Below are 24,496 nucleotides of genomic sequence, written 5' to 3'. Positions count from 1 at the left end.
ACTGTTGTGATGTTTCCGTCTGTCAGTGCGAGGTGGGAGGAATGTCCATCCATCTCACACCTGTTCATTCAGATATCTCACTAAATTGTGTGAGTGGGAAAGGAGAAAAACGAAAACACCTATCGGGTCATACACCAGGAAGGAAGGAATTTGGAGAGAAGGGGTTACGAACTATACTCACGACTTATAGCCAACAGCCCTAATCACTCACTCAGAGGGGAAGAGAAAATCTTTATTTGGCATAGAAAAGTATGTGCATGATTAAAGGAAGAAATATCTCCGATTCTCGAGTGTTATCTTTATATAAAACCACAGATTCTCGAGTGTTATCTTTATATAAAACCACAGATTCTCGAGTGTTATCTTTATATAAAACCACAGATTCTCGAGTGTTATCTTTATATAAAACCACAGATTCTCGAGTGTTATCTTTATATAAAACCACAGATTCTCGAGTGTTATCTTTATATAAAACCACCGATTCTCGAGTGTTATCTTTATATAAAACCACCGATTCTCGAGTGTTATCTTTATATAAAACCACAGATTCTCGAGTGTTATCTTTATATAAAACCACAGATTCTCGAGTGTTATCTTTATATAAAACCACCGATTCTCGAGTGTTATCTTTATATAAAACCACAGATTCTCGAGTGTTATCTTTATATAAAACCACAGATTCTCGAGTGTTATCTTTATATAAAACCACAGATTCTCGAGTGTTATCTTTATATAAAACCACAGATTCTCGAGTGTTATCTTTATATAAAACCACAGATTCTCGAGTGTTATCTTTATATAAAACCACAGATTCTCGAGTGTTATCTTTATATAAAACCACAGATTCTCGAGTGTTATCTTTATATAAAACCACAGATTCTCGAGTGTTATCTTTATATAAAACCACAGATTCTCGAGTGTTATCTTTATATAAAACCACAGATTCTCGAGTGTTATCTTTATATAAAACCACAGATTCTCGAGTGTTATCTTTATATAAAACCACAGATTTTCAGTGATACAGTGCACTATATTTACACTCACTCTATTACACATATAGTATGTTGTGAATGAAGAAATAGAAGCCAGTTGCTGTGGTTGACACAAGTATTCATAAGATAGGCATTTAATACCAATAGCCGCCATTGTGATCAAAACGACACCGCCTTGTGTTCCACACATCGGGTGCTCTAAAATTAAAGTAGCTCAACCTTGCTTAGCCTCGCTTCTAATGCCCTTCTGTTAACACAATGCCAATGAGAAGTATGCCCAATCCCAAATCAATCCCTAGACCCTACGGCATATTCACCTGTGGATATCTAAGAGGATTTGATAGGTGTAAGCAATTTGCTAAGACCCATCAAGTCCTCTCCGATATCCACAAGTGCATAGGGCCTAGGGTCTAGGGGTTGATTTGGGATTGGACCATACTGTTTAGATCCTGCTGAGCACTTACTGTAATGCTTTTCCCCCTCAAGAGCAGGGATTACAGTCGAAGGCTTTGTTTTGACAGGCAGCGTCAGCTTCAATCCACAGGCCCCTGACACATACAGGCTGTTGTGCCTCCAACTACATTCCTCAGGGAAACACGGGATGATTGAAATGTTGTTCCACCGTGAAAATCTGTTTTCTTAGGGACCCACTGTTGATTGCTCCTGAAGAAGTGGTCAAGCGAGTTCAGGAGTTTGTCCTGTTTAGGTTGTGAGGACAAATGCTATAGTATATCCACCAATTTTTCACATTTGTGTTTTTCATCAGAAATGATGGCTTATGGGTACCTTCATGTATGTGTAAAATATGACTGTTCTCAGATTTTTTATTTATTGGAACTCCCTCTCCCGGATCCGGGATTTTTTGTCCGAGGCTATATATCCATTGTTTAGCTGGAATTGAATGTGCGTATCATGTTTATTTAACTGTGTTATGTGGTTGTCTCTCCTACTGTATCTATCATTAGATGAATGCACTTACTGTAAGTCACTCTGGATAAGAGCATCTGCTAAATGACTAAAATGTCCAATGTAAATGTGTTAAATACAGATCTCATTCTTTTTAAACATGGTTTAAATATTGAGGTCACAAATGTATCATTTGTACAGGTATTTATTAAACATTTAGTTATTTGTTACATTTGAATGTAAAACCTAGCAGTACTACTTATTTATCTGATAGTGAGGCGGATATTTAGCATTTTGAGAAAAAAAACGTGATTATTTGTCTCTCTGAAATGAAACCATCAAGTGATAGATTTGAAACAAATAACAAAATCAAATGTCTGTCATTGAACATGCCCTGATGAGATATTTGAAAAAACACACCAATCTCTTTCATAATTTCTTTAAAAAAAAAAAAAAATCTAATTGACCAACTTTTCTGAAAATGGATATATAGCTTTTTGGAAAGAAACTCTTCAATTACATATAGACCAAGTCATTACGAAAGTTACAATAACTAGACATGTAACTGGACACCTACCATCCTGAATCTATGACCAAACAGAGCTGATACCATTCCACCCCATTAAAGCATAGTCTGGTTGTTAAAAGGTCAATGCTGCTCCTTGTTGGAGTCTAACTTGGCCTTAGATCATATAAAGGGGCTCCTGAGGACATTGTTACACCTCTGATTGGTCTGGCAGGGTCTCTAGTAGCCTTTTTTACCACAGTTACTCCCTCTTGACTGACTGGGTCTCCAGGGAGATAGGAACACTATTTTACACCTGAAGGTCAGGTGTGACTTCTCTCCCATGTGACCTCGCTGCTGTAGGCCCCATTGACAGTGACATCCTGCCTGTGACCTTTGCTTGAGGGTAATTTTAGAGTGCTGATTGCTTACAGTAGCCAGCCATGGTGGTAATCTGACTTTGCAGCGGGTTTTGAGGGGAACAGATGCTCATAAACTCACAGCATAAACTAAGGATCTTCACTACTGTGATCTTGAATTCAACGCATCCTCTGTATTGAGGTCAACTATGATCCGCTGTTTAAGGGATAGTGAATTACATTGCCCTTGATTGTGTTTGTTGTGGTGAAGATAGACGTTTGTTTGTCTGTAAGGTTTAGAGTACTAGGCCTACTGTCTATATCCCAGGGATCATCAACTAGATGCAGCCACGTTTTTTTCTTGAGCAGATGATCGGGGGCCAGAACATAATTACAAATCATTTGTAGCCTGCAAATTGACCGCAAGAAGCCCAAACAGATATAATATTTGACTAAAACAATCATTTCCAACTTGGCTACATTTGCATACAATTTGTATACGATCACGTGTCTCTTTATTATGCGTGGGAATATTTGGCACCAGATTTAGAAAATTAAGATCACCCCCAAAAAATCCCCAAAATAAACACAATTGCTCAGAAAATTTGGCGGCTGGAATAAAACCGCCCGTGGGCCAAATTCAGTTGGAGAACCATGCTCTGTACTGATCCACTTGGTCACCATATCGTTCAGCACCTCAGAAAAGCATTTTCAGGGTTCCTGTCTGTCTGTACATCTGACTCGTTACAGAGTCTCCTCCAGGGAGCGGAAGTGGCTCATCCCTATCTGTTTTCCCCATTATACGTCAGTTTACACCGAGCAGACCACTGATCCACTTCTCCCAAGGTGACACTACAGCAGACAGACTCACCGTCCTCTCTCCTATACCACTGAGTTTATAGCTTCCTGTCTGACCAGATCATTTCCTGTCTATAGGGAGGGGTATTAGGAGATTGACCACAGGCTACCCACATAAAATATTAAATACTAGAGTACTTACTCTAGATTTCTATAGAATTCTGTAGTAAACTGTAATATACTGTAGAATCCTGTATTCCACACTGTAGTATCCTTTGATCGTTTAGTGCTTACTATAGACTTTTGTAGTATACTGTAGAATTCTATACTATACACTGTAGTATACCCTCGATTGATTAGAGCTTACTAAAGAATTTTGTGGAAATACTGGAGTATACTGGGGCCTCCCGAGTGGCACAGCAGTCTAAGGCGCTACATTGCAGTGCTTGAGGTGTCACTACAGTTTTATTATAATAATAACACTGGAGAATTTTATACTAGACACTGTAATATCCCTCGATCGTGTAGTGCTTACTATAGAATGTTGTAGTATACTGGAGAATTCTATACTAGACACTGTAATATCTCTCGATCGTGTAGTGCTTACTATAGAGTGTTAAAGTATACTGCAGAATTCTATACTAGACACTGTAATATCCCTCGATCGTGTAGTGCTTACTATAGAATGTTGAAGTATAATGGAGAATTCTATACTAGACACTGTAATATCCCTCGATCGTGTAGTGCTTACTATAGAATGTTGTAGTATACTGGAGAATTCTATACTAGAGACTGTAATATCCGTCGATCGTGTATTGCTTACTATAGAATGTTGTAGTATACTGGAGAATTTTATACTACACACTGTAATATCCCTAGATCTTGTAATACTTACTATAATATTTTGTGCTGTAGAATACTATACACTAGTATCCTTGACCATGTAGTGCTTACATTAAAATGTTCTAGTGTACTGTGTAGAATACTATACTACAGAATTGGGTTGTCTGTGTAAACGCAGCTATGTTTGAAACAGGACCACGATGGAAATACACTGAACAAAAATATGAACACAACATGTAAAGTGTTGGTCCCATGTTTCATGAGCTGAAATAAAAGATCCCAGAAATGTTCCATATGCACAAAAAGATTATTTCACAAATTGTGTTTAGATCCTTGTTAGTGAGGATTTCTCCTTTGGTGTGGTGTGACAGGTGTGACATATCAAGAAGCTGATAAAAAAAACATGATCATTACACAGGTTTACCTTGTGCTGGGGACAATAAAAGGCCACTCTTAAATGTGCAGTCTTGTCATACAATAATGCCACACGTCTCAAGTTGAGGGAGCGTACAATTGGCATGCTGACTGCAGGAATGTCCACCAGAGCTGTTGCCAGATAATTTAATTATAATTTCTCTAAACCGCCTCCAACCGGAGTACGTCCAACCAGCCTCACAACCGCAGACCACGTGTACGGCGTTGTGTGTGCAAGCGGTTTGCTGATATCAACATTGTGAACAGAGTGCCCCATGGTGGCGGTGGGGTTACAGTATGGGCAGGCATAAGCTACGGACAAAGAACACAATTTTATCAATGGCAATTTGAATGCACAGAAGTACCGTGGTGAGATCCTGAGGCCCATTGTCGTGCCATTCATCTGCCGCCCTCACCTCATGTTTCAGCATGATAATGCACGGCCCCATGTTCCAAGAATCTGTACACAATTCCTGGAAGCTGAAAATGTCCCAGTTCGAGGGCCTCCCGGGTGGCGCAGTGGTTAAGGGTGCTGTACTGCAGCGTCAGCTGTGCCATCAGAGACTCTGGGTTCGCGCCCAGGCTCTGTCGTAACCGGCTGCGACCGGGCTTGCCCGGTAGGGATGTCCTTGTCTCGGAGGACACATGACTTTCAACCTTTGTCTCTCCCGAGCCCGTACGGAGTTGTAGCGATGAGACAAGATAGTAGCTACTATAACATTTGGATACCATGAAAAAGGGGTCAATTTCAAAAATAAGAAGGAAAAAAAAAACATGCCCCAGTTCTTCCACCGCCCGCATACACACCAGACATGTCACCCACTGAGCATGTTTGGGATGCTCTGGATCGACGCATGTTCCAGTTCCCACCAACATCCAGCAACTTCACACAACCATTGAAGAGGAGTGGGACAACATTCCACACGCCTCAATCAACAGCCTGATCAACTCTATGCGAAGGAGATGTGTCGCGCTACGTGAGGAAAATGGTGGTCACATCAGATACTGACTGGTTCTGACACACGCCCCTTCTGATCTGATCCAAGCCCCTACTTTAAAAAAAGGTATCTGTGACCAACAGATGCATATCTATGTATTACCAGTCATGTGAATTATAGATTAGGGCCTAATTAATTAATTAATTATTGTTTCATGTTATATTTATATTTTTCTTCAGTGTACATTTTAAACTCATTACTCACATGAAAAAAACCTATGCTCTAAATAATGTTGTATTGTAGTATACTATAGTATTCATAGTCTTCATGCCTGTAATATTTACTGTTGTGTTTTTGCAGACATGCTTGTATTATGCTGTAGTATTCACTAGTGTTTTGCAGACATAACTAGTATATTGTATCTGCCATCTAAAAGACTACCGTTTAATGAGGGGAACACCTCAACCAGAACATAAGACACAGGTTCCCGACATGCCACCTATTGAGTTAATTCAACTATTGAGGAATGCAACGGACCAGACAGGTTCTAGGCCCATTAAAAGAGAAACAGTACAGAGGCAGGTAAAGAACAAGCAAGGTTTTTTAAAGCTTAGAGGATGAGGTTTGCTTGTTTGACACGGAAATAACATTAACAGGAGTACACCAAAATGATTTCCACTAGATAGCTTTCTGAAATGCCACAGTGCTTTCACAGAGATCCAGCTGACCAAGTTCACAAGATGATTGATAACGATGACAAAGAATACTGCACTACTGATGGTAAACAATAAACCATTAACCACTGCATTTACATCAATAGATATTTTAAAAATACAAATTACTTGACATAAAGACAGTCACTTAATTGGAGGGAGCTGCCAATAAACTGCCTGGACCTCAAACCAGCAAAGCCACTCCAAACAAACCAACTGAAAACAAAATGGACATTATTGAAGTGGCTTTACATAATGTTGAATATTGTCACACAAATACATTCACTAATGGTCAAAACTCAACACATACTTTTCAGAACAAATGAACCACACGCCAACCATTTCTTCACGACAGCATGGTCACAAAATGATTGCCCACAGAAGTAACCCAACACTATACAACACACACACACACACACACACACACGCACACACACACACACACACACACACACACACACACACACACACACACACACACACACACACACACACACACACACACACACACACACACACACACACACACACAGCTCTCACCGGAACATGACCAAGGGGAGCTTTTATACATTTCCTTCCATAATAAGGGTGCCCAGGGAAACACGGACCAAAACTTTGTTTCCTAGCCAGTCACACAATATTCTTCAGTTACAAGACTAACTGATTGAGCGGCAGGTAGACTAGTGGTTAGAGTATTGGGCCAGTAACCAAAAGGTTGCTAGATCAAATCCCTGAGCTGACAATGTACAAATCTGTTGTTCTACCCCTGAACAAGGCAGTGTTCCTAGGCTGTCATTGTAAATAAGAATTTGTTCTTAACTGACTTGCCTGGTTACATTTTAAAAATTGAGGTTTGAGTGAGGGTTATGGTGATGTGCATCTACTGTGAGACTCCAGTTAACCATAAAGTCAAATGATGCTCTTCAGCATCATTGAAGTCATTTTGAATAGCATCCTGTGTGTTTATGCTAGAGACTTACCGTTTCTTGTAGAGTCAGCAGCTCAATCCCCTCTTTCTACTTGCGCCCATTCCATAACATGGGGTTTGCGAAAGCTGACTTTTTCTACACATGAGGATCTGGACAAGAAAATGGACATGAAATCGGTCTGTAAAACCCAAACCAATATCGAATAATATATCACCAATATGAAAAGGGGAGACTCTCAGGAACGTGACGGAATCGGTTGTTTGACTCTACGACATCCACACGCTTTATGGCAGTCGTCTGGACTCTGTCGTGGACGTCCTGACTCCGAAGAGGTCTTCTCACAAAACCAACTGTCCAGACTGAACCGTTACAAAGCAATATGTCACCAAAAACTAAAAGGGAAACTGACGAACACGAAAATGTCGGTTGATCTGCTGTACAACGCACACAGACAAGCTTCAGGGGATTCCAGGACCGGCTGTACAAATAGCAAAAAGTGAATATGGGATCAAATGAGCCAAAAATAACATGACAAAACATGGGACTAGAAAAAATTAATGTAGGGCAATTGCCCAGGGTCCCTAACCTCCAGGGGGCCCCCATTGATTTTGTTATTCACTATTGCTCATATTGTATATCATTAACATTGCATAAGTCATGGTAAAATGTGTAGAACCGGACAAAAAACCTGCTTAAAACTTTCTCTGGTAGAATTGCAGGAAATTAACTTTAAAATGTGCATTTTTCTCTCCGCCGTCAACCAAATCTCGCTTAGGGTCACCAAAAGGCTAAAGCCAGCCCTGACAATATACTACAACCATGTCCGCAAAAAAAATGACATTGAATACTACAGTAAAGTGTGCAAAAACACTACAGTAAATACTAAAGTATATTGCAGTCATGTCTGCAAAAACACGTCAGTGAATACTATAGTATACTACAGTCATGTATGCAAAAATATTGAATACTATAGTACAGTCAAGTCTGCAAAACCACTATAGTGAATACTATAGTATTCTACAGTCATGTCCACAAGAAGACAACAGTGAATACCACAGTAAAGTCTGCAGAAACAGTGTACTATAGTGTATAAATATAGTAATACTACAGTATTTTGACCATAGTATACTATAGTATTTTTTTCATGTGGGTACTTTGCATTGTTTTCCATGAACATAATTTGGCATAGCCAAAACAGCGCTGTCTCTATAGAAACCACCTTAATTAATAGAAGAAGTAACTTCAATAATGGAGACATGACTGAGTAAGATGTACTGTGTGTCTGAATTACTTGTGTAAATAGGCTATTGTGACAGCCTGTGTGTAGGAGCCCTTTCCCTTGAAACAAGCTCCGCAATGCCTGTAAGTGAACACAAAAAAGGGGGAAACAAATTGAGGAGGAGTGTAGAGAACGCCCTCCTCTGGCCAGGGTCCCTCCTACCCTCTGGCCAGGGTCCCTCCCACCCTCTCACAGTCCAAACCAGAACCCCACAGAGCTCTGCCTGCCGAATATGGGCGAGGTGACTAGCTGAAGGTCCGGTGCTACACACCATTTCTATTCACCTTCCATTGTGTCCTGATGACAGGCTTGGAATGTGATGGTAGAGTTCCAGTGTAAAAGGGGGTCTATGCCAACTCTGAACTTGGAGTGGATCATCTACTATGGCAAACATGTTAGACATGGACTCTCCTGTAATGCATCAAGAATAGTGGGTAAGTTTTGAATGGTGTCTAAGTTGTTTAGAGTTCAGCTGTTTCTGCTGACATGATATGTACTGTCGTCGGAACGTGTTACTCGCTTGATATTGCAGCTCAGTGTGAGATGCACTGTATTTTTATATAAAGTGTGCACTTCAGGCAAAAGATGGAATGTTCCCAAGACAACTATGCATTCAGTGTATTTTGTATGTAACTTGTTACTGGCTTTCTCTGTCTGCTGAGATTCCTCATATGGACATGCACAGCAGAAAAAGAAGCAGAGAGAAAAAGAGATTGCTCACTGGCGGTTTAGTCAAAATCTCAGTTCTCAGTCTTAATTCCAGAAGCAAGGATGGAAAACAGTGAGGGAGTTTTTGGCAATTTTTCCTAGTGTACTACCTCTTTCAGTGTGCTGCAGTTCTTTGTCAAATGAAGTGTGAGAGGCATGGGGAGCTGAACCAAAGAGAATCAGGATAAAGCAGGATAAATAAATAAAATGTTCACAGGGAACCACAATGATGGATCCGATCAGAGACTGAACAGATCAGAGACGTTATCCTGACCATCCATTATGCAGTAATAGAGCTTGATTTCCTCTGTGTTCATTTAACATCTACCAGGTTCATTAATTGGGAGCATGAGAAAAGAACGTATATCTTTCGATTGATGTATGCATGCATTCATCACAAAGAGTATGTTGCTGCAGTGAATACCAGTAGTTATATATTGCAAATAAATGGTATCTTAAACACTGTACCTTTCATGGCAGCTTACTGTATGATGAGTTCAATCACTTCTGTCATGTGAATCAAATGTTCTATGGTTTGACGTTTCTGGAGAAATTCAAAACATGCTTGTGATACAAAGTATCAAGCTCGGCTAAAGTGAAACATTTAGAAATTATATTTTTCTTTGTGATACAGTATGATACACCATATGAAACACTGCTACTTCCAGGATGTACAGTGCAGCAAAACATTACACACATCCTTACTTATCCTTCATCTATTGTTTTGTTCTCTCTTCACAGATTGAAGAGGTTGCTGGAGGATGAGAAAGCCTGCCAGGTGCGTAAAGAGAAGGAGCACGCCAAGCGTCTGGAGAAAGTAAGAGAGGAGCTGGTCAAACTGAAGTCCTTTGCCCTGATGCTGGTGGATGAGCGGCAACTCCACCTGGAGCAGATGGACCAGCAGAGCCAGAGGGTCCAGGAGCTGAACCAGCAGCTGCAGGAGAGGGAGCAGACCCTGAACGACACCAGCTGCCGAGCACAGGAGGACTGCCAGAGGGCCCTGAGCTTGGAGGGCAAGCTGAAGGAACACCAGGCCAAGTTCATCCAGGAGCAAGAGGAGATGACAGCCAAGATGGTCAGCCAGGAGTTCCAGAACCGCCAGCTGGATGCCAAGCTGTCTGGACTCACCCACAAACTGGAGGAGCTGGAGGAGAGCAACGTAGCACTGAGGAGGTCAGAAAAGGAGCTGCACGAGTTGAGGGATAAGACCAGCAAAGGGGAGTGTGGGAACTCTAACCTAATGACAGAACTGGAGAACTTCCGCAAACAGGTATTTGAGATGAAAGGGCAAGACGAGGAAATCACCAAGACAGAGGTCCAGTACAGAGAGATGAGGAAGAGGCTGCAGGAAGAGGAGAGCCAAAGGAAAGAACTCAAACTGCAGGTGGAGAAGCTCCAGAGAAGGATGGTGAAGCTGGAGAGACTAGAGGGGGAGTTCGACGCCAGCAAGGCAGAGTGCTCCCAGTTACACTCCACTCTGGAGAGAGGGAAGGGCATGTCGAAGGAGCTCACCGATGAACTGGTAGCAGTTAAGATACGCATGAAAGAGATGGAATCTTCTGAGCTGAGACTGGAAAAGACTGAGCAGAGCCTTAAAGATGACCTGGCGAAGCTGAAGTCATTCACTGTGGTAATGGTTGATGAGAGGAACAATTTGATGGAGATAATTAAGTTAGAGGACAAGAATTGTGATTTGAGTAAGATGTTCAAGGCTGAGCAGGGCAAGGTTATGGAAGTGACTGAGAGATTAATAGAGGAGAGTAAAAAGCTCCTGAAGTTGAAATCAGAGATGGAAGCCAAGGTAGGGACCCTCACCAGAGAGAAAGGAGAGCTTAGTACTAGGCTTGCTTGTGAAATGGAAAAGAGCAAGGATCTTAGCTACAAAGTCAGCCAAATGAACAAGAGGTTGGATGGATTGGAGGAGGAAGGAAATATAGGCAAACATAACATAGCAAAGAGGGAACTGGGAAGATTGTCAGATGGGGGTTTGAAAGAGTACAACAGGGTGAAGGAGCTAACATTTGAAATAGAGCAACTAAAAAACCGCCTCAAGCAGCTGGAGGTTGTGGAGGGAGATTTGATAAAGACAGAGGATCAGTACGACCTGCTGGAGAAAAAGTTCCTGACAGAACAAAACAAGGCCCACATTCTCTCCCAGCAGGTGGAGGAGATGAAGAGTCAGATTGCCCTGAATAAAGGCATAGAGAAAGGAGAGGTGGAGAGCCAAGAAGTAGACCTACGACAGCGCTACAAGACAGAAGAGGCCAAAACCAGAGACTTGCAGAATGACATAGTAGCCCTCAAGGAGAAGATCCATGAGCTGATGAACAAAAAAGACCAGCTCTCTCAGCTCCAAGTGAACTACTCCTTCCTCCAGCAGAGGTTCCTAGAGGAAAAGGAGAAGAAGAACAAGATGAGCATTGAGGTCCTCCACCTCACCAAAGAGCTGGAGGTGACCAAGCGCCACAGCCGCACTCTACGACCCAGCCTGAATGGGAGGAGGATGGTGGACATCGCAATGGCGTCCACTGGAGTGCAGACTGATGCACTGGCCACTGAGATGGCAGAAGAGGACACCCCAGCTGTGTTCATCAGGAAGTCTGTCCAGGAAGAGAATCACATCATGAGTAACCTTCGACAGAAGTGCCTCAAGAAACCCACAGAGAAAGCTGGTGGTCAAGAACACTTCTCACTGTCTACTGCAACTGACCTCAGCATGAAGAAGTCTTGGATTCCCTCGGTGCGGAAGAGGGAAAATATTCCTCAGGGTGGTAATGTGGACAGGCCTGTGGGTATCGACAGTGAATCCATGCATTCTGAGCTAACCATGTCCCAAAAGGAAGGGCAGCCTTTACGCATCAGAGTGACCCCAGACCACCAGAACAGCATGGCTACCTTGGAGATCAGCAGTCCCACTGCTGAGGACCTTTACTCCAGCTCCACCCTACAGGTCCATCAGAAGTCTCGGATTACCATCATTCCCACCCACACCACCACCTCTTCAAGGGGCCGAGCCAGCACCAGGCCAGGGGGACCAGAGATGGCCAAGTCCCCAGTCAGCATCACCACCATCTCCAGGGCCAAGTCACCAGAGTGCAGCAGGGCCTCCTCATCTTCCTCCTCCTCTTCCTCCTCAGGCAGGCCCATGTCACCTATATCCATCATGACGGTCAGCACATCCATGCTGTCCAACATGTCCGCCTCCCCAGAGCTCCATGAGATGACCATGGCCCGGGCAATGTTCAAGGTCACCCCTGAGAAACAGATGGTCCCCACGCAGATCAGGAAGTACAACTCCAACACCAGTATCATCACCACCACAGAGGACAATAAGATCCACATCCACCTGCATGGTTCCCAGTTCCATAAGAGCCCCTCTGAGGGCCACAACAACAACGACAACACAGGCCCCAAGGTGGTGGTTAGGCCTGTCGGCGTGGCAACGGAGTGTAACAGAGAAATGACGTTATCCACGGGCACAGTGTTGCGCTCCCCTCGCTACAGCACTACAGCCCTCAAAACCACACCCAGTAAAGTGATGAGCAGCATCACTATCACTCCAGTCACGTCCACCCCTGCCAGACCAACACAAGCTGTGGTGAGTCTCCTCAGAACACCAATTCCCCTGGGTGTTATGTTAACCTGTAACTCACTCATTCAAGCTTATACATTTTGATGTTGTATTAACCCTCTTCATCCCCAATTAAAGGAAATGTATGAAATTATTATGTTTATGAACTGGCAAAATAATAATTTTGGAAGATTGTGGACATGTACTTTCCTTTCTGTTACGTAGCATATTGATGGGAGACACAGTAGCGTCTCACTGGGCACTCCCGTCTTTGTTGGGCGGATGGATAGTTTGACAGAAACAGTACTCCTTCACTTGGTCTTGAAAGAAGGACTAAATATTTACAGGTCATATAGTAAATGTTCTTGAAGGGAAATGTTGTCATATATTTTCCCCCTTAGTAATTGATCATTTTCTTCTACCCTTTTCTCTGTTGTGGCCTCCTCTCCTCTCATCCTTACCACTTTCTATCCTCTCTCTATCCTATCCCTGTATCTCCCAGCCTGGGCATGATGCCCACCCATCCCGGGCAGGGCTCACACGTATCCCCATCTCCAAGAGCCTGAAGACGGGCAAAACCATGCTGGGAGTTCTGGGGATGTTTGGAGGAATGAGAGCAGAGAGCCAGTCCATGAGGATAGAGCTTAAGAAATCCACAATCAGCAGCACAACAGCCTTTCAAAATGGAGGGAAAAGTTGATAGAGCCAGAGACACTAACAGGGAACATTAATCAAACAAGCTGCCAACCATGGTAGTGTTCTATGGGTCAGAGGTGGTCAGTGTAAAAGTTCAAATGAAGTACCCTGAGGCGGAAAGAGAGAGGGGGGATATTCAGACAAGAGAAAGTCATTTGGCTCCTCTCTATTGAGCAGGAGGCTGAGTTGACCATTGTGTTTTCGTCCAACTGAAACAATATACGTATCTAAACATTATACGATAAAATGTTGTACTTGAAATTATGTACATATATTTTTTAAACGAATTCTATTCAGTTTTCATGTCGATGAAATCAACTTCACTGCTTTCTTAGATAACAATTGGCATGTGTGCATTTTTAAGGGACTATAGGCCATGTGGATTGTTAGGTAATGCTGCTACTAACTGCTTTATGTTTTAGTTATGTACTGCTTGTTACAGCATTTAGTACTGAGGCCAAATCATTTGGTTTGCAGCAAATTAAATGTGTCCTTTTTATGTCAAGGTTTTTGTAATGACATGTCATTTAAATAAAATACTTTTTTGAAAGATGACCAACTTCAGCATATTAAACAGATAAAATTGCTATGAGCAAACATGCATTGAGTTCATAATATTTGTCACACCCTGATCAGTTTCACCTGTCTTTGTGCTTGTCTCCACCCTCCTCCAGGTGTCGCCCATCTTCCCCATTATCCCCAGTGTACTTATGCCTGTGTTCTCTGTTTGTTTGTTGCCAGTTCATTTTGTTTCATCAAGCCTACCAGCGGTCTTCTTGTGCGTGTCTGTCGTTAGTGCCTGGTTTCTAGCTTTCCTGGTTTTTGAACATTCTACTTGCCGTTCTGTACCTTGTCTCACCACCCTGGATTACTGACCTCTGCTTGCCCTGAGCCTGCCTGCCGTTCTGCACCTTTCAGACTCTGTTCTGGACTACTGACCTCTGCCTGTCCTTGACCTGTCGTTTGCCTGACCCCCCGCCCCCGTTTCTGTGTTGTAGTTAGTTTATTTGAGTGTGTATTTCAGGAAATGGCTTCCTGAAATCCCCCAAGCAGCTGATTGGTTGACACCATGGCTAATTGGAGAACTGACCCCGTCCCCTCGTCAGGACGCAGCTGTCTTCAATTAGATTCCTTCTGAAGCTAAATAAGCTAGTGTTCTGTTGCTCAGAGGAGAGCTTGATTGTGATATCTAGAGAGAGATGATTGTGATATCTAGAGAGAGATGATTGTGATATCTAGAGAGAGATGATTGTGATATCTAGAAAGAGATGATTGTGATATCTAGAGAGAGATGATTGTGATATCTAGAGAGAGATGATTGTGGTATCTAGAGAGAGATGATTGTGGTATCTAGAGAGAGATGATTGTGATATCTAGAGAGAGATGATTGTGGTATCTAGAGAGAGATGATTGTGATATCCAGAGAGAGATGATTGTGATATCCAGAGAGAGATGATTGTGGTATCTAGAGAGAGATGATTGTGGTATCTAGAGAGAGATGATTGTGATATCTAGAGAGAGATGATTGTGGTATCTAGAGAGAGATGATTGTGGTATCTAGAGAGAAATGATTGTGATATCTAGAGAGAGATGATTGTGATATCCAGAGAGAGATGATTGTGGTATGTAGAGAGAGATGATTGTGATATCTAGAGAGAGATGATTGTGATATCCAGAGAGAGATGATTGCAGAGAGATGGCTGTGGGTTATTTACTGTGTTGGTTGTTCTCAGAGGGAGATGATTAGTACGTCCTATGTTTTCGTTGTTGCGCAGAGGTATAATTTGTTGCCAGTATTTTTGTAGCTGGTCCTACTAAGGTATGTCCATGACAAAAGGCCTGTGTTTTGAATTGTGAAATTGTTTGTAAAATTCTGTTTAATTTGTTCCCAGGGGGGAAGGGGAAGGCACCTAGGGAGTGCTTAGGCAAGAGGCCCGCGGGCATACATATACCCGTAGTATATTCACTGTTTAGGCACACTAGGTAAGACCTGGGCGGCCCACCCCCTGTATTTTGGTTAGGGCACCAGGTGGTGCTAAATTAGGTAAGTAGTGGGTAGGCAGGTTAGATAGGAGAGGTGGCTTTGATATTTACTTTCTTTGCTTTGGTTCCGTCCAGCCCCTTTTACCCATATTACCGTGTGACGGAATAAATTCCTTGTAAACGGTACCACTCTCTGCCTTTGTCATCCTTACTCACACCTACAGTCCCATACCTCTTTCACTTCACGGGAAGTTGAGTTGTAGAAGGGTGTTGTGTTCCCTCTTCACAGAGGCGTGTGTAACAGTAATAAACATTTGTTACTTCAAAACTGTCTGTGTCTTCTCCTGAGCCTTGACATGTTAACGTTATCTAAAATCACTTTGGATGCATTTTATGCCCATGTACATCAGTTGAAACAGACTCTGTAGCAAGTCATTCATCTCACATTCATTTACTTAATAGTCAGTGTTTGAATTGACTTGCTGTGTTATCAAATTGAAAAAATGAATCAAAACAAATGGCCATAAACAGCCATATTTGTGCTGTGATACACTAGAGACAAATTATCATGGTCATCTCGCAATTGTGGAGCGCTCACTTACATTGGCCTTTCAGAAGTTAAAAATCAACCGAGTTAACAAGCTGCCTGTGTCTACAATCATCAACCATGTGTCCTCTGAGTGGAAAAAATAATATTGTTTCCAATCGAGCAGATGAGTTACATTTGCTCAATCAACCAATGACAGACAATCAAACCAGTGTCATTAGCTGTGTTTGTTGTGACTCAAAGGGTAGCGAGACTCCATGCGGAAAAGTATTATATTGAAATGTAGGCAGTGCACAAAAAATATGTTTTGTAATGTCTAAAATATATGTGTAATATATACTTGTCTGTAATGTGACGCAATTAGCTTTGTAAATGATGATAGAACACATCAAATTAATGTGAACATGAGGACACAAAGGAGAGAGAGAATTAGAGTATTTGAATAAAAGTTTTTTTTATGCAGAAAAATCCACTTCTGGATATGGGCAAATTGACTCTGGGCAAATGGCCTGTGCGACAAAAAGAAAATAGTTAACATCCCTGCTATTTCAGCCATATGCTATGTTAAATGATTGGATTAAGTTTGGAAGGATTTTCCAGAGTCATGCAGCACCTCAATAGGATAGAGTGTCAAGTGGCACAACCATTGGTGCCATGAGGTCAAAATGTGAGGGAGAGGGCAGGCCAGAGAGCTGTCGAGGGAGTGGTCCAGGCCCCTGGCTTGGAGGCTTTGAGTTGGTCCCATCAGTGTAATGCATTGTAGGGTATCTGCTGCCCCATAGACCTGCTGTTAGTGGGAAATATGTTAGCAGGAGATCACCAGAGAAAGCTATGATTGACTGACACAGTCTTGGAGTTAAACCTCATGTAGTCTAAAACAATATTCACCTGCTTTCATGGAGAAAGAATTCCCTCCTTTGGGGCAACATATATCTGTTACAGGTTCCAGTTTTGGGAATGGTGCAGCAGATAATAGTTCCTGTAACACAGGATAAATTATGAAACAGGAGAACGTGGCTTCACTTTCAAAGGTTCTCTGCATTATATTATTCAACTTTCTTTCTAGTGCAAATCATCTTTTTCTGTCTTTTCATTGTGTTTCAAAGCTGTTTTATTTTTTTACATTTAAAGTGTATTTAATGTCTCATAAATCCTTGACATATTACTTCATAAACATATATAAAAATACATATATTTACACATTAAAATGATTAAATTCCAATGTAATTTACATTTTAAAATGCATCACATTTATTCCCCAAACACATTTACTCTTAACTTGAAATAATTATAATTGTGTAGTTGACTGTAGCCCACTGTAGCCCTATAGGAGACTCTAAGACATGAAAGCCTTCAAAGACTGGTATAACTCATTAGAAGGTACTGTATACTCATGCTCAAAATACATTCACCCGGTGTAAGAAGGACTAATAGAAAGATAAATATCAAAGCCCCCTCTCCCATCTAACCTGCCTACCCACTACTTACCTAATTTAGCACCACCTGGTGCACTAACCAAAATACAGGGGGTGGTCCGCCCAGGTCTTACCTAGTGTGCCTAGACAGTGAATATACTACGGGTATATGTATGCCCGTGGGCCTCTTGCCTAAGCACTCCCTAGGTGCCTTCCCCTTCCCCCCTGGGAACAAATGAAACAGAATTTTACAAACAATTTCACAATCAAAAACACAGGCCTTTTGTCATAGACATACCTTAGTAGGACCGGCTACAAAAATACTGGCAACAAATTATACCTCTGCGCAACAACGAAAACATAGGACATATGACATTAATGCTAATTATTGGAAAATGACTGAACAAGCTAGCATAGCGCTAACTGAAGCTAGCAACCAACTGACCAGAGCTAGCAAACAGCTAACCCGAGCTAGACACTTTTCTAAAGCGAACCACTTTCCTAACATTTACAGTACATCAATTACAGAGTTCTTAAACATCACAGTTACAACATCAAATTCTCTAAACCCTGAGGATATTGTCAGAAGTGTCTTTTTCAAAAATACAAATGTTCAGGAGTTAATCATTTGTTTTTTTTCTAGATCAATGGAATGCACCGCCATCATTTCATTTCACACTCGACATGCATTTTCTGTCTAGTACGAAATTACACAATTAGTATGTTGTTCAAAACCATTACATTCACTTCAGCAGACAAGTTACAAAACTACATTGTTGTATTCAGTGTATTTTTTCACTTTTCTGACCTGTAACACAGGATAAATGATAAAATAGGAGAAAGTGGTTTCTCTTTCAAAGGTTTTCTCAATTATGAGAACACACAGGTGCAGGATCGCATATGGTCCCAGTGTGAAGCGAACACGTCTCACTGCCCCCTACTGGCCAACAGTAGTATAAATGCATCTCAATGGCAAAACCTTGGAGGACTGACCTTTCAGTAAATGCATTCTTCCAAAATTAAAAGAAACAATACATAAAAACAAATGCGACCATACATTTTGTGTGCATCACATTTCCATACACCCCCATCGGTGGAGGTGGTGGTACAAGCTTGTTCTGTAAAACACCTCAACACATTTTCAAAATTGTTAGTAACATTATCACAGTTTAAATACATTGGTCATTCACTCATTTAGATTTCATTGAAAATCTCAGCCTTGGGCTCAGTTTTGTCAACCCACTTGTGCAAAGTTGGATCCCAGACAATCTTTTTTTTGTTTAGTTTTTCTTTTACCCCTTTTCCTCCCCAATTGGTAGTTACAGTCTTGTCCCATCACTGCAACTCCCCTACAGACTTGGGAGAGGCGAAGGTCGAGAGCCATTCGTCCTTCAAAACACGACCCTGCCAAGACGCACTGCTTCTTTACACACTGCTCGGTTAACCCGGAAGCCAGCTGCACCAATGTATCGGAGGAAACACTGTCCAGCTAGCGACCAAAGTCAGCTTGCAGACACCAGGCCCGCCACAAGGAGTCGCGAGAGCGAGACAATTGCATGGCATGCTTTCGCTGTGAAGCCTATTGTAAATCAGACAATGCAGTTAGATGAACAAGACTTTAAGCTTTTAACCGATAAGACACTTGTATGTACCTGAATGTTTAATATCCATCATTTTTATGATTATTTATATGAATTGCGCGCCATCCAATTTCACCGGAAGTTGTCGACAGGTGTCCCGCTGGCGGCACACCTAGCCCTAGTTCAATCTTGGTTTCATCAGATCAGAGAATCTTGTTTCTCATGGTTTGAAGTCTTCAGGTGACTTTTGGCAAACTCCAAGCGGGCTGTCATGTGCCTTTTACTGAGGAGTGACTTCCATCTGGCCACTCTAGTATAAAGCCTGATTAGTGGAGTGCTGCAGAGATGGTTGTCCTTTTGGAAGGTTCTCCCATCTCCACAAAGGAACTCTGTAGCTTTATCAGAGTGACCATCAGGTTCTTGGTCACCTCCCTTAACCAGGGCCCTTCTCCCCGATTGCTCAATTTGGCCAGGAGGCCAGCTCTAGGAAGAGTCTTGATGGTTTCAAAGTTCTTCCATTTAAGAATGATGGAGGCCACTATGTTCTCTGCCTCGACACAATATTGTCTCAGACCACTACAGACAATTCCTTCGATCTCATGGCTTGGTTTTTTCTCTAACATGCACTGTCAACTGTGGGACCTTATGTAGACAGGTGTGTGCCTTTCCAAATCATGTCCAATCATTATAATTTACCCCAGGTGGACTCCAATCAAGTTGTAGAAACATCTCAAGGATGATCAATGGAAACAGGATGCACCTGATCTCAATTTCGAGTCTCATAGCAAAGGGTCTGAATACTGATGTAAATAAGATATTTCTAAAATCCTGTTTTTACTTTGTCATTATGGGGTATTGTGTGTAGGTTGATTTAATATTTAATCCATTTTAGAATAAGGCTATAACGTAATTTTTTGGGGGAAAAGTCAAGGGGCCTGAATACTTTTTGAATGCACTGTATTTGCATATGTTGTGGTCTTGTGAAGGCTGGAGGAATTCTGGCAAAGAGTATTTTCTTTAATCTCATTATGTCTACAGATTCTCCATTCTCCCTGTTTTTGTTTGCTTGGAAATGTTGATACTGGTGACTGTTATCAGAAGAAACTGTGTAACCTATATAGTGGCTAATAAATGCATTGCCATTAATTGGAAGGATGGCTATCCTCCCACAATGTATGGAAGAAATGTCAAGTTATGTACAGTATCGCTAGATTTGTTATAAGAATAAGGGTATACTGTGCATCTTTCATAAGGTCTGGATGCCTTATATGGAATTCTGTATGACAAAAGGAGTCTGAATTGAAAACATGCCGACGTCAGGGGAGATACCTATTTAGACAATCCCTAGCTGCTGGGCTTCTCAGTCCTGGCCTTGGGGGTCTGCTGTAGTCTTGTCACTCTGGCCTTGGTCTAACACACCTGAAACCAATAATTAATGTTTCACTAAGATCCTAAAGATGAGTTGGGTTGTCTTGGGTTGGGGCGCTACAGGGCCGTGAGCCCCTAAGGGCAAGACGGGGCGACCCAGCTATATTGTGTGCAAATTAAAAGAGGTCTACAGTACTATTAGGCCTATGATATGAATTATATGGAGGGTGTACTGTTCCTGTGTGTTAATGTGTAGATGCATGTGTGTTTTCATTCAACTTTTGTTTTCCAAACCTTTCCATTGAGACTGAGACATAAAAGAAAATGGTAAGGATGTTGGTGAGAGAGTTCAGTTATTGACTAGACTGGTGGGGGTTGGCGTGAAGGCGGCTCAGGTTGGCTGGGTGGTCTGGCTGAAATTTGATATAGAGGATGTCTTAAAAACCATCAAAAGTTAAGTATTTTTACTTTATTTGTAAGAGTTGTTCATTTGTTAGGCTATTGTTAGGCTATTGTTAGGCTATTGTTAGGCTATTGTTAGGCTATTGTTAGGCTATTGGTTAAAAGTTTAAAGGTCTCTTACCTAGCTTGATGACTGTGGGCATTTTTGCTTACTTTTTGCTGTTCTAAATAAAGATGTCTAGACGGGCCATGGGTCATATTAAATTGTGTAGAAATGGGAGGAACCCCAGACTCTCTTCCAAATGATGTACACCTTTGCAAATAGCGCTGCTGGGTGATTTAAAAAGTCATAGTCAATCGATCAATAATATAATAATACTCTGAGCAAATTTTTTAAATTCAAATTTACAATATGTAGAATCTATGAGAATAGAAAGGTTTAGAACTTCTGTGAAACATCACAGCACAGTTGAAAAATATATGGCAAATAGAAATCAAAACTGGATGGTGTTCAGAGAAAGATGGGAGGGGTTGAGTGGAGCTGGGACTAAAAACAAACAAAAGATAACTATTGTAAAATATACTGTGGCTGTAAAATGTATATAGTATGTATAAGCTGGAAATAGAGGCTTAGGTGTTGTTAGTTTACTCCAATTAGGGGAGAGATGGTATTAGGGGAAAAGGAAAATATATATTTTTAAATATATTTACAAAGAAATATATAGGGGATTGGAAGTGATGTAGACAATTACATTGATTGAAGCCACCATCTATCTGCAATATTGCCCCCTAAAAAATGTAAATAAATAATTATAATAATTCTGTCCTCATCACTTCTAAAACCAAAGTTATGCCCCTGGGACAAGGTACCTGTATGACAGAAATCCATGCCTTGGTTTTGTTCCATGCCCTCTTTCCACTGGGATTCTCTGCCTCTAACCCTATTACAGGGGCTGAGTCACTGGCTTACTGGGGCTCTCTCATGCCGTCCCTGGAAGGGGTGTGTCACCTGAGTGGGTTGATTCACTGATGTGGTCATCCTGTCTGGGTTGGCGCCCCCCCTTGGGTTGTGCCATGGCGGAGATCTTTGTGGGCTATACTCGGCCCTGTCTCAGGATGGTAAGTTGGTGGTTGAAGATATCCCTCTAGTGGTGTGGGGGCTGTGCTTTGGCAAAGTGGGTGGGGTTATATCCTTCCTGTTTGGCCCTGTCCGGGGGTGTCCTCGGATGGGTCCACAGTGTCTCCTGACCCCTCCTGTCTCAGCCTCCAGTATTTATGCTGCAATAGTTTATGTGTCGGGGGGCTAGGGTCAGTTTGTTATATCTGGAGTATTTCTCCTGTCCTATTCGGTGTCCTGTGTGAATCTAAGTGTGCGTTCTCTTCCTTCTCTCTTTTTTTCTCTCTCTCGGAGGACCTGAGCCCTAGGACCATGCCCCAGGATTACCTGACATGATGACGCTGGTCATTTATGAACGTTTGAACATCTTGGCCATGTTCTGTTATAACCTCCACCCGGCACAGCCAGAAGAGGACTGGCCACCCCACATATGCTCTCTCTAATTCTCTCTTTTTTTTCTCTCTCTCGGAGGACCTGAGCCCTAGGACCATGCCCCAGGACTACCTGACATGATGACTCCTTGCTGTCCCCAGTCCATCTGACCGTGCTGCTGCTCCAGTTTCAACTGTTCTGCCTTATTATTATACGACCATGCTGGTCATTTATGAACATTTGAACATCTTGGCCATGTTCTGTTATAATCTCCACCCGGCACAGCCAGAAGAGGACTGGCCACCCCACATAGCCTGGTTCCTCTCTAGGTTTCTTCCTAGGTTTTGGCCTTTCTAGGGAGTTTTTCCTAGCCACCGTGCTTCTACACCTGCATTGCTTGCTGTTTGGGGTTTTAGGCTGGGTTTCTGTACAGCACTTTGAGATATCAGCTGATGTACGAAGGGCTATATAAATAAATTTGATTTGATTTGTTGTCCACTGTTTCAAATGCTAACTTTTTAGCATTTGCGGCACAAATCCAATGCAAATCAATGATACCTATATTAGCATTTCCGTGCTTCATATCCATATTCATATAAGTAATATCATTGAGTTACAAAATACATTTTTATCAGTGGAGGCTGCTGAGGGAAGTACTGCACATAATAATGGCTGGAACGAAGCGAATGGAATGGCTTCAAACACATGGAAACCCTGTTTGATGTACTGTATTTGACACCATTCCACGTTTTCCGCTTTGTGCCACAAATGCTAAAAAGATTTCATTTGAAACAGTGGACAAAAAAACCAACGCCTGGATTTCTCTAATACCTTGTCCATAGATTAAATCACCTGGAACAGCGCCATCTAGTGGTAATATCAGGATGTAGAATGGGACATAAACCCAACAACTTCAATTACTAATTTATCTGAACAGGGGGAAAAATCATCACCAAATTCACTGAGAATACATTGCATAGGTTGAAGAAACACATACCCTGAGCCATAGCTCCATACTACTTTTCAGACATATAAAAGTATGTAGTTGTTGTTGGGGTGTGATTGGCATGGAGTCTGAAGGGTCCGTGGGGGGCTTTTGAACATTTATTTGGATTCCTCATGTCTAACTCACTGTTCGAAAAAAAGTCTGATCCAAATCAGATGTTAGGTACTATATTTATTGAATATTATATGAATCCCATAAATTAAAATGGCCACATTTAGGTGCAATCAAATAGCTTAATTTCTCAGTGATCAAATTATATTTCAACAAAAGAATGTTGCAGGAATGCTAATCTTAGCTGTTTCTAACAACAGAAATTTCATAACAATTTATCTGAGATGGTGGGTGTCAAAATCCTCTTTCTTGTCCCTTTTGAGTGCTTACCGCCATGAAAATATTGTCCCCTGTTATTTTGAACAACATTGTCCCACGTTTGCCCAATAGTTTCCGATTGTGATGCGCTGGCCTTAATGAAACAGTCAGGTAAACATTTCAGAGAAAGAACAATAACAATTCGACATGAGACAGTGCTCCCAGATATTCCAGAGTCAATCTCAGGGGTCCTTCTGAGGTAAGTAAATAATCTGGTGACTGACTAAATACAGGAAAGGTATCCATGATTCCAGATTAAGCTAATCCTTTATGTGATGGCCATCCTATCTGGGTCAGCAATGTAATGACTGGTACATCAGAAAAGACACATCTCCAGGCTACAATATGTTTTGGGTCTGGAAAACATAGAAAAATAATAACTATTGTGATGTATTATTGCCATGGTAATTTGTAATGTTCAGTCAATGATCATTCCAATGGCCAAAGCTGATTTTGGACAATGATACCCTGGGCTATTTTAGAATGAGCCAGTAATAGGCATAGATATCATTAGGCTATGTATAATGCATGAGTCAGTGTCTGGGTAAATGTACCTGTCCAATGTACCTGTCCAGGTCGGAATGTAAAGTTGCAATTATGTTCAACTCAAGAAACTCAAGCAAAAGTTTGTTGTTTTGACTGAGCCTTTTGAACTAAAACATTAAAAGTAGTAATTATAGCTTAAC

At 41.7% G+C, this 24,496-nt stretch overlaps 1 protein-coding gene across 1 annotated transcript in view; it reads left to right on the top strand.

Annotated features, from left to right (window-relative positions):
- The window catches only part of LOC109903925 (filamin-A-interacting protein 1), a 31,255-nt gene extending 17,049 nt beyond the window's left edge, over nt 1-14,206 (top strand). The window contains exons 5-6 of the mRNA XM_020500938.2: nt 10,126-12,982; nt 13,458-14,206. Of these exons, the coding sequence (XP_020356527.1) occupies nt 10,126-12,982; nt 13,458-13,655 (3,055 nt within the window). The 3' untranslated portion in view covers nt 13,656-14,206. The remainder of the gene's footprint in view (nt 1-10,125; nt 12,983-13,457) is intronic.
- The last annotated feature ends 10,290 nt before the right edge of the window (nt 14,207-24,496 follow it).

The sequence above is a fragment of the Oncorhynchus kisutch genome, linkage group LG14, assembly GCF_002021735.2.
Source record: "Oncorhynchus kisutch isolate 150728-3 linkage group LG14, Okis_V2, whole genome shotgun sequence".
Lineage (NCBI taxonomy): Eukaryota > Metazoa > Chordata > Actinopteri > Salmoniformes > Salmonidae > Oncorhynchus > Oncorhynchus kisutch.
Note: the sequence above shows the minus strand (reverse complement) of the source record. Positions and strands in the feature narration are given on the sequence as shown.